Source organism: Halyomorpha halys, unplaced genomic scaffold (genome assembly GCF_000696795.3).
Source record: "Halyomorpha halys isolate HHAL.00 unplaced genomic scaffold, Hhal_1.1 Scaffold1143.1, whole genome shotgun sequence".
NCBI lineage: Eukaryota > Metazoa > Arthropoda > Insecta > Hemiptera > Pentatomidae > Halyomorpha > Halyomorpha halys.
The window spans coordinates 97,074-109,000 of record NW_027106264.1 but is presented as its reverse complement, the minus strand read 5'-3'; the positions used below and the strand labels follow the sequence as shown (position 1 = coordinate 109,000).

Sequence of the window (11,927 nt, the reverse complement as noted above, 5' to 3'; positions counted from 1 at the left end):
AATTTAGATCGAAAAATATATTTGTAAGTTGGATGATTATATCATTTAATCTCCCTTTGTATTTATTTTTTTCTCTGCATTTACTTAAATTCGAAATTATTTAAACCTATCGGTAGTGGTCATGGTGACGGACAGATTTATATTAGTCAGCCAGCACACCTCTGAGAAAGTAGAAGAATTTATCCTTCTTAGAACTCAAGGTAAACTCCAAAAACAACATATATCATAAAATCCATCATCAGATATGGCTCCAGATAGATGCTACAATGGATTCCAGAGGCACCTTAGGAGCAGCGAGGTATCTATGGCTACCAAGATGCGAGCCTTTTTAAGACTCTTATTATACTGCTGCTGACTAATGGATCAGAATGCTGGATAATTCCCAGAATTAAGGAACTGATTCTTGCTATTTGAATGCAGATTCCTCTGTGGTATCAATAAGGCAGTGTATAATGACGGAGTTTGGAGACAGCGCACCAGTGCCGAGTCTTTACAATAATGCTGACATGGTCACAGTCATTAAAATAGGTGGTTTTGATGAAGATGCTGTTGGGATGGAGACTATGCTGCACTGGATGGACCGTGTGGACTATCAGTTCATTCTGGACTTCCAAAACTGGACAGCAGCAGCATAGCAATGAAAGGATTGGTTGTTGAGATTGCATTTGGCCTTGTCCTATCGGCAAGTGGTTTTATTTTATTCATTTAGAAAATTACATCAAATATGGTCCTACTAGGTGACAACATCTATCGGTCTGTGCCATAATAACACATTAAATGATAGACATAAAGGAAATATTTTAGTTACAATTTTGACTATTAGGGCGTTATGGAGGCTACTACAATTCATAAGCTAGATCAGTACAATATGAATTAATCGGTTGTTATAAAACTAGTAATTCAGTTAAAAAATACTAAAATGAAAATAAAGTATTGGGTTGTAAAATAAATTTGTAGTGTTTTTCAATATTTCAATTTAATCCTCTCTGTGTTTATAAAATCATGTTTACTTGATCAATAATGTTTACATATTCTAAAAAAGTATTAATTAAGGTGCTTTTATGCACCAGTTTCAATCAAGATTCCTTATCTTTAAGTGGTATTTTGCTTGCTCAAAATAGAAGAGAGTAAAATTCATTTTTCGTCATTTAATGATTTTTTATTTCCGGAAAGGAAAATCCGCTGCACAGATGGTTAAAAAAATTTGCGGTGTGTATGGCGATGATGCCTTAGGAGAAAGCACTGTTTGTAAGTGGTTTACTCGGTTCAGAACCGGAAATTTAGACTTGAAAGACGCAAAGCACTTGGTTCGTCCTTCAACTGCTGATGATGACAAAATTAAAGCATTGGTCACAGACCACCCTCACCATTAATTCTGCAGTATACAAAAGCGTCCAGCATTGGCTAATCGCAAAGGCATAGTTTTCCATCACGATAACGCCTGTTCTCATGTGTCTTTGCAGACCCAGCAGAAATTATTGGAGTTTAGCTGGGATGTCATCCCCACCCACCCTATTCTCCAGACCTTGTCCCAACAGATTTTCACTTATTTCGGGCCCCTCAAAACCCTCTTAACGGGAAACACTTTAATTTGCTCAAGGACTGCAAAACGCACATAGAGGAGTTCATTGGACAAAAATCTGAGAATTTCTGGTAGGATGGAATTAAAAAATTACTTGAAAGATGACAACATGCAATAGATCAAAATGGGTCATATATTATTGATTAAAAATATTTACAAGAATTTGAAGTTTTTATTGAAATCACCAGTAAAAAATTTTACAAACTTATTTTACAACCCGATAAACAAAAAATAATTATAATAAACATAACTGGAAGATCTTATGAAGTGAATAATAAAGTTGCCAATTTACATTTAGTGGATTAATAATAATAAGAATAAAACAAAATGATACGAGAATACATTTTTTTTTTTAAATTTTTTAAAATAGTGTGTTGATAAGAAAGTGATAATAATGTTAAGTTGATCTATAATCGAAAGTTCTAAAAATTAATGACATAGCAACAAAATAGGTGATTTGATTAATATCGATGACCTGGGCAGAATAGCCTGAAAAAAGTTGTTAAATGATTGGATATGGGGTGCAAATTTATATTTAAGATTGTAAATTGTAAGGTATGTTAGTATAAATATGTTAGGTGTTGAGTGAATTGTAAGGTATGTTAGTATAAATATGTTAGGTGTTGAGTGAATTGTAAGGTATGTTAGTATAAATATGTTAGGTGTTGAGTGAATTGTAAGGTATGTTAGTATAAATATGTTAGGTGTTGAGTGAATTGTAAGGTATGTTAGTATAAATATGTTAGGTGTTGAGTGAATTGTAAGGTATGTTAGTATAAATATGTTAGGTGTTGAGTGAATTGTAAGTAAATAATATGAATATTTAGGTGTCTCCTTAATGATGGCCTGAGGGCTGAAACGTCATAGAAAAATAATATGATATATTAATATGATGAGTTTTTATTTATTTATTAAATACCAGATCGGCCTGGTGGGCCTTACATGGTTAATGTAAGAGGTTTATATATATATTTTTTTAACAACTTATTATGGAGGGATATAGTCTCATACAAAAGACACTCCTAACTATATATAATGTTATAAATAAAACAAAGAAATAAGATAAAATAAATAGATATAAATAATAATTCTAAATGATAAAAGTAACGTTAATAACAAAAACAATGACATTTATCAATATAAATAAGTTATTAACTTCTAATGGGGGAAAAAAATGAAAGTGAATTTAATAAAAAGATGAAGAGAAAAAGAAAAGAAATTAATAAAAAATAAAATTTTAGAGCGACAATAACAGAACTGATAAATATAAAATTTATAACAAAATGTCCTGCAGCAGCCTGGGCTTCAGTCTTCGGGTTGAGGTTGGGTTTCCCAGGTTGTAGGTCACTGCTCCTTTAACTGTAGGTAACTGGGAGTGGAACTTCACGAATCTTTTTTTTTTTTTATACAATCCTCTATTGTCTCTATTTGTGATTCCCGATGCAATCGGTTATTTCTTACAAACCAAGGAGCATCCACTGCAATTCTTATGGCTTTTAATTAAAGTTGAAAGATAAGGATTAAAAGATATTTGTGTTTCTAATTTTTCTTTGCTAGATTAGTCTCAAAATAACATTGTGTTTTTAAATTTTATAGGAGGTAAGAAATGCCCCGATTGTGGAGAGCGTATTTATCACGACAAGTGGAGGATTTCGGACAAAATGGCCGAAGCAAGATGGGCACACCAAGAAGCACGTAAGCGTGAATTGGAAGATGTTGCACAAGCTTTTCTCTAGTACAATAGACCATATTTTAATCCCCATCGACATATATAAAGACGCAATATATATAAATTTCATATTTTTCAATATTGTTAATATTGTTGAACAATGTTTATTTTCAGTATTTCTATTTAAAAATGATGTTCTGTTTAAAAAAAAAAATAATCTATTTTTGCTACATCTCAAAAAAGCAAAAGCCCTGTAAATATCTTGTATGTATATTATATATTTATAGTTTAATTTACTAATTTTATTAAAGTTCAATTTTTTTCTAATTAGTAGGATAGTGTTATACTTGATTGTTTGAATTTATGATCATATTTTTTGTCAAACTGATATATAATTTTAATTTTTTTGAAAATTTCTGACACGGTCTTAGAACTATTTAACCACGTTTCTAATGAGCCATTATTGGTCTTGTTAGAAATAGTGTGATTTATTTATATACGAGTGGTGAATAGTATACTAAAAATTGTATGTAAGTAATGAGTTGTTAAGGTTCGACTATAAATTAAAATTTTTCTTTCATTAAATTATTTTCTTTAAAGATCTGAATATAATCTGGTTTCATGAAACATTTGTTGTTTATTTAATAAAAGTTCCTTTTTTTTTCTTGAATATTTACTATAACATTATTTCGACGTTTAGTCTGTAGTTGTATGTTCAGATTTTTCAGATAAGAACAAAAAGAGTTATTACCCTCTAATTTTTTACTACTCTAATTGGAAATGATATAGAATTAAGAATTAAAATTGATGTCTCTGCCAGCTCTGATATAAAAGATGCAGGCTGTTTCGGAGGTTAATAAAACATCAATTTCTGACTTCTTTCAAATAAAGAAAAAATTTTCATTATTTCCTGTTGGATATAGTAAATTTCATTAAAAAGGTTCAATTTATACCTGAACCATAAAGATATATATCTTTGTAATGTACTATTTAACTCTGAGACTTAACACACGTACCGCTGACGCTCATTTGGATTTCCGATTTCAGCAGGTGAGTTTTATTCTCTTTTTTCCTATTTTTCTTTTACCCCCTTTTCCTTATCTCATCTTTTCTTGATTTTCCTTACCCACATTATTAGTTACGTTCACCATATATAATTATTGTAGTGTTTTCTATTCACTTTGTATAATTTAACTTTATAATTTGTTTCTTTATTCTAATATTATAGTTACGTATTTCATTAGTTACATATATTTTCTTTCTTTCAATTTTATATTTTATTTATTTAATTTTCTTTTCTTTAATTATTAATAAACTAAATTTTTCATATTCCTTTGCATTAAATAACTTTAAATTTTTATTTCCTTACATATACATTTTATTTTCCTCTTCTTTCATCACTTTATGTTTATTATTTTCATTCTGTACAGTTATTTACTATTTGTCATTCTTTTTATATTTCCTTTTTTATTTTTTGTATTCGTTGGTTGTTATCTTGTTCTTAGTTCTTAGCCCTGATGAAGGCTAGAAATTCTAGCCGAAACGTTGGCGCTATTAAGTTATTTCAACTTATTTGTTATATTTTGATACACCCCCCAACCATCTTCTCCTCATATATACAAGGGATACAGTAAATTTCATTAAAAAGGTTCACTTTGTACCTCAACTATACAATGGATACAGTAAATGTCCTTAAAAATTGAATATTGGAGTATATTTGGTGCAGTTTATTTTATTCGGAAAAAAAAAAAAAACCTAAACTTTTCGCTCATTTTTCATTCCTTAAGGTTGTTACCTCTAGCTCTAAAAAACTTCACAGCTTAGTTTTCAAAGTTGAGCAAATTTTCTAAAATATAAACTCTAATAGAAAGAGCTTTTTTTCCCTTTTCATCGTCCCATTGAAGTCCTATACTGCCTTATTGTTATATTATAATTGAATGGAGGTAAGGATGTAAATTATTATTATTTATTTTTTTAAAAATTTTATTAATTATTTTTGATTCTTCCATTAATTTGCACGACTGAATGGCATCACTATCTAGATCTACTAGCCCTTGGAGGAAAGCGCTATTGTTTTGGATGAGGGGATATTTAATCCGGTACTTATCATATCTGCTAACTTTTAAGAATAATGTTCTATGGGTCCTCAATGGAGCTGCATGTCGAGCTTGAAACTTCATCGTTCATCGTCATCAACGCTAAACAACAGTGCTACCAACATAAACAAAATATAACTAAATTGCGGATAAATATTGACTAACCCTCATATATAGGTAAGTGAAAGTAAAAATTTAGGTGCTATATATAACTTGAGTATCATCAAGTGCAAAAGTTAAAAAAAAAAAAAATAAATAAAGGGATACAAAATGACTCGAGCAGTTTCCAGTAACAGAATGCCTTTATTGGTCCCTCTCCTCATCTATATGTATATCAGTCAATCAGCTGACATGAAGTAACAGCTGACTCAGGCTGTAACTTATAAACAATACATTAAAGGTTAAATAAATTAATATTATGCTGAGGTGATTAAAACCGTCCTAAGGACAGGACTCCCCACTTATAGTCAATAATATAATGCATCACTAAGGTGACTCACACAAATCAAGGAACTACACATCACATAAAACAATTTATTTTAATACAATAAATAAATGAAAATACTACACATGTTAGTTTAAATAAGACAAGGTACGCTAACGAAAAACATTAACATACTACTCTGACCGTACAAAAATATTTTGTATTCTCAATTAGTTGAATTAGTAAATAACTTTAAATTAAAGACTAGAAAGCTATCTTAACAATAACAAAGATTAACAGATAAACCATTTTTATTACAATAAAATTCATTGAAAGTTCTGAAATTAACACTTTTATTTATCTCCTCAATAAGCGATTAAAAGATTTTATTATTAATTTTATAAAATCATTTTGAATCGTAGTTAAAAAAACTTTAAGTGTATAGCGAGGCTCTTTTGACTTATTTTATTATATCTGCTTTGGAAATATGACACTTTTGAAAACTTAGTGAAATTCACTTTATTGTCTCGACTCAAAAACGCATTTAATAGATTTTGTAAATTCATTTTTGAGCCTGCCAAAACAATTACATCAATTTCACAAAATTTTACAGTTGCAAAATTATACTTCAGTTGCAGCAATTGTGGAATTTTTATGTTTTCTCACATTTTATCCGACAACTTTATGTACGTATATATATTTATACTTCCTAGGAATATTTCATGATATTTTTAAATATCACACTGTTTTTTACGTATTTTTCTTGTAAGTACACCTTTTAGTCTATATTTTCCATTTTACTTTACATATTTTTAAATATTTTACCATTTACATAGTTTTCTCATAAGTATATAATTGAGTTCTTTTCACTTTTTTATTTAATAAAAAAAAATATTTTGTATACTATAAAAATAAATAAATACATCGATCAAAATTACGGCACTCATAGTTCTGAATTATTTTACTGAAAACCTAAAATAATCATGTACAGTTATGAGCGTAATCATTACTACTATATGCAGCTACTACCTATCTGTGGACATGAAACTATTATTCGGTCGATCTTTATCAAATTAAAAATTATGCAATATTGTATTTATTATTAGACTTTTTAAAGTTGAATTTCCCCATTTTAGAATTTTTTTATATTAAATATTTCTGTTTTTATTACATGTTCATGTAAAAAGAAACAAACTTTCATCGCCTAAAAATCTCATTTCTAATATCACGTGTAACGTCGGTTTTAGAAATATCAATAAGTACAACAACTATTTATAAATAACTAAGTTATCAGAAAAATATTAATTTTGAAATATTTCTTATATATCTTAATGTTGGACTTGGAAGAATTTAATTTACTCAATTTAAAAATTCATAATAGATGCTCAAAATCATCGACTAGTTATATAAATTACCTATTTTTTGATTTTCGTAGAAACAATTCAATATTAGAATTTTTAAAAATTTAGTTTTTCTTCATATATCATTTCCATTATAATATTTCTGTTAAGTTTTTCCAGAGTATAATAAAATTAAATTTTAAGTGTTTTTAAAATATCTTTGAACCTATCAACAGAGGAAATAAAAAATAATTATTTAAATCCCTCTCCCTTCCCCCAAGGCAATTCTTTAGACCTAAACTTTGACTTTTAATATTAGAACCATTGATGAGGAGAAATGCACCATTGGCCATCAATCTTATAGAACAAAAAAAAATCTTATGAGAAACATTCAGTGACCTAAGTACATCAATAAATCCAAGTGATATATATCCGAATATAAGTATCAAATGATGAATAAATAGATTCTTTTATTAAATATATCATTACCTATAAAAACAATTAATACATAAGAAATATTTAGTAATATTGTTAAACAAAACAAAAAAAAAACTATCTCTAGCTTACATTAACGCAATAGATTCATCGTGCTTAAGCGAAAAAATTAAGAAAACGCACAGTGAAATATATAATAAAACAGAATAATAACAAAGATTAAGGGAACAGATCTATAATCACAGATGAATTATATAATGATAAATCAATGCAGTCATATCAGTATCAGAGGCACTCTTCGGCCGGGGTTGCTGCAGATGAGTCAGCCGAATTGATATTGTCGAAGAGCTCAGCGATCTTTACATAGCATGCTTTGGCACCTTCATTTGCCTCATTGCTCACCTAAATCAATAAGAACATCATTTAAAAATTACAACAAAGTACTTCTAGACTACATATCATCTTCACTTAAATTATAACTTTTTTTTTATTTATTTATTTTTTTTCTGACCTCCTAGAAAAATAAACATAAACAAATAAATATATACAATAAAAATGGATATATATATATGCAGGCAAATATTGATCTTGGTTTGCCAGAGTGGCATTATAAGATAAGTTGCCGGGTCCACTGAAGGCCACGAATGATCTATCACTGAGGTAGTTCTCGATCAATCGGCACAGGGCGGCCGGAAACCTGAACTCTTCCAGCTGGCGAAGTAGCAGCGGGTGGGATACGCTCTAAAAGGCCTCGCTACAGTCCAACAAGATGAAGGCAGTTGCGTAGTTGTTCTTCATTTGCTTGGTGTGAGCCTGCAACTTCAATAAATAATGATCACACGAGACACCTCTTTGGAAGCCGGTTTGCTCGGGTGGTATCACAGCAGCCTCCCTGCAGTGATCCATGAGGTGGTCGTGTATGAGGCGCTCAAAAATCTTGCTCATGTGCGAGAGAAGGATGATTGGATAATAGTGCTCTGGAGAGTTCCCCATTTTCCCTGGCTAGAGGAGTGGCACCACAATCGCACGCATCCAGGCAGTTGGGAAGTAAGAGATCCTCATAGCTGAGTTGAAGATATTCAGCAGGTAAGCTTTACCCTTCCTGGGAAGCATCTTGCATAGAACATTGGGGATCTCGTCAAGTCCTGAGGATTTGTTTCCCTTGGTGCGACAAAGTACCGACTCTAGACGGCCAAAAGTGGAGAAAATGGGTTTCTCGACGGGGCTTGGAGGTCTTCCTGGCGGTGGCGGAGGAACACTAGTTGTCCGCTGAGCATCCCCTGTGGCATAGCTTGAGACCAGGAGGGCAGCCTGTTCACCCGACGTCATCAGGTTATTCCCATCTGTGAGATGCACAGTCCTCCTCTTGGTAACAAAGGCCCTGACCAGCTAATGTTACCACAGCTATCCTTAAAGTAGTTGAGTATATAGGAAAATACGAAGAAGCAGTACAAAAGTAAATGTTTTTTGGAATATTTTGAGGTGTCATTCGCTTGGGGCATCCCAGTGGGATACCAAGCACTGCAGGAAAATGCCGCAGCGCCCACTCTGGGAACTTCTGATCTAGAGATGACCATAAGAATGGGTCAAAATCTATTAGGATATATTAAAAACAAAATCAGGTGTAAGAATGGTTCTGTTAACTCTTGATTTCCAATTTCTATTTTAATTTAACTCATCCATCCAACTTTCATAATTTATTTATATAATAATTAGAACAAAGTTGATAATAATAATGATAATTCTTTTAATTTGTGTAACGGATCAAGCGTACAATAAAATTATCGAATAGGAAAAAAAAATAGTTAAAATATATTGCATTTAGTATATAGATGATTATTGATTGCAGAAGTTTGTCGGGGGGTGCGGTCAGCAAAGAACAACATAAATAAACAAAATCATACTTATTTATTTTATTCCGACGTTTTGACCTGAATTTCAGGTCTTCATCAGATGATTATTGTTTGAAAAAGGAAAAGGTAGGAAAAAAAATTGTTCCAGTATCATGTTAATAAAAGTAGTATATATATGAGTATGTCCGGTCATGGATTGATTGGTACACTGTGTATTATAGCAACCCAATGCAGCATGACTAAATAAAGCATTTCTCTCTGTTATTTTTCTTTATTAGCAACCTGAATTATCAATAAAAGAAAAAAATTACCATGGAGAAGTTGAGGAAGCCATGGTTTAGACCGGGTAGGATGTCTAGTGAAACAGGAACTCCAAGTGACTTCAGCCTTTTTCCAAAAACTATGCACTCATCCAGGAATAGATCCATGTCAGTAGTCTTAAAAATAAAAATAAAACATGTTTGATTCCAAACAAAGTAATATAAAAAAAAAAAAATGCTAAAATTGGCCATCATGACATCATTTCACAGGAGTACATATGAAGGCAGTGAGTGAATCTACTGTTATCTTAACTACCAAATCTATAGAACCTGACAGTGAACTGTCACACCTTATCAACTGCATTGGCGACTGAGTGAGAAAATATTGTTGTTTTACCGCAGATGCCCTAATAGTATGCCGAAAAATTCTTCTAAATTAGTGTAGAAAATTTGGGATTAAATTAAGATAAACATTATATCTTCTGGCTAACACAGTTATATTTTAACTCTTTAACCAATTATTATTCCCTGAAAGGGCAAACTGTTCAAGTGGGTTAGTAAAATGATGATTATTTCATAGTACAAGGTATGAACAGAGCTTTGGGTCTCTTATGAATTTATTGTTATTGCTTTTATCTGTGAGGTGGTGTGAGGTTTTGCTATTACGGTCAAGTTCTGGTGTTTTTTCACCGCTTCCTCATCCAGACTGATAGTAGGTGAGGTAGTAAAGACCATGACACTCGCTTCAGGTCATGTCTCTCTCAGAGGCTCATTAGCATGTCTTCAAATATGACGTTATGGCACGGGCAAACCAGGTCCTATCGAATGATAACTTAGGGCGTCATAAAAAAATAGATTTCTGACCCCAACTTTATATAAAACTAAAAAAAGAACAGGAAAATCGGAATATGTAAGTCCGACGATTGTTCTCAAACATTGTTGCATATTGATTATTTCTGAACTTCAAAGGTTTTAATCTCATCAATAAAAATTGTGATTGGACAGTACTTGTAATGGTAATTTTTCCAACTACCAACTGGTCTAGTTCAGATTCACTGCACACCCTAACAGTATTAACCTCGACAGGATACTGTCACCATTCAAAGGAGCCTAACAATATCGTTCTTGTGAGGCTCCATTAAAAGTCATAATGCCTGCTAGGAGGGGAGAGTGTTAATAAACACTCAGAAACAGAAATAGTTTGTTTTTAGTAAGGATCATTACTCAATAGATACTTTTAGCCATGGAATAGTTTCGTTTTTATCACCAGTTGAAAAGCTTTTGTTTATTTAGAACAATTGAGTTTTGAGCTGTGGTTATCATAACATAAAAGACAAAATATTAAGAATGTTGTTTAATAAAATCTTACCAATATCTTCACAGGTGGGAAGTTCATTAAAACAGAATCAGAAGCATAATACGGTGAGTGGTATGGATCCTTCTGAAAATCAAATACTAAAGAATCGACAGGAACATAAAACTCCTGCTCTTGTTCGACCTCCTTCTCCAACCTAAAATATTATGATAATCTTTTTAATAATGTGAACATGTTTTTTCAGCCACACAATGTGGCTCGGGGTAAAATATGTCAACAAATTTTTTAGAAAAAACATTTCATATTTGTTTTTAGCATCATCTCAAACCCTCAAATACAATTTTTCAAAGAAATTGAAAATTAGAAATATTTCAAATTGATTTATTTGCAGGATTTTTCTTTTGTATTCCGGTGACAATTGTTCATAACTTCTCTTCATTTTATCTAATTCCTATGTTAATAGAACCGTTGGAAAGCTGAATGTCTTTTCTTTCAGCCTTCATCAACTAAATGTTGATTTAATGTCCTTATAAGGGCGAAATATGGGTTTAAATAAACCCTTTATATAAAGAAAAGATTTTCAAACGTTTTATCTTATATCTCCGGTTCTAATTTATTTACTTAGACACGGTTTGTGCTCTTTGGTGGTACAGTTTATAGAGCCCTAAACCACTGCCAAGTTTGGTGTAAATTGGTCAAGTAGTGTTTAAGTTATTTCTATTTTTTTTTTATAAAGGAAATCAAGGCTGAAGAAGGGCAAAAATTTTGGGCTTAAAAATTTTACTATCCGATTTTTTAAAAAATCTGGGTTTCTTTCTTTAAGGGTTTCTTGAGATGCTTGAAACAAATATAAACTTTGTTTAAACCCTAAAAAATATTTTACTACCCTTTGATAGGACAGTCGGTCTCAATTTTTTCAAAATAATACTAATAATGAAGCACAGTGAGGGTTT

General features: G+C 31.2%; 2 protein-coding genes across 4 annotated transcripts in view; one reads left to right on the top strand and one right to left on the bottom strand.

The window, feature by feature from the left end:
- The window catches only part of LOC106688499 (uncharacterized), a 14,633-nt gene extending 10,755 nt beyond the window's left edge, over positions 1-3,878 (top strand). For all 3 annotated transcript variants that reach the window (XM_014432990.3, XM_014432991.3, XM_014432992.3), the window contains exon 7: positions 3,179-3,878. In XM_014432990.3, the coding sequence (XP_014288476.1) occupies positions 3,179-3,318 (140 nt within the window). In that variant the 3' untranslated portion in view covers positions 3,319-3,878. The remainder of the gene's footprint in view (positions 1-3,178) is intronic.
- Positions 3,879-5,861: 1,983 nt separating this feature from the next.
- Hsl (hormone-sensitive lipase) overlaps positions 5,862-11,927 on the bottom strand; it is a 50,462-nt gene continuing 44,396 nt past the window's right edge. Inside the window, exons 10-12 of the mRNA XM_014432989.3 lie at positions 11,029-11,170; positions 9,711-9,836; positions 5,862-7,948 (exon numbers count right to left, since the gene is read on the bottom strand). Coding sequence (XP_014288475.1) covers positions 7,832-7,948; positions 9,711-9,836; positions 11,029-11,170 — 385 coding nt within the window. The 3' untranslated portion in view covers positions 5,862-7,831. The remainder of the gene's footprint in view (positions 7,949-9,710; positions 9,837-11,028; positions 11,171-11,927) is intronic.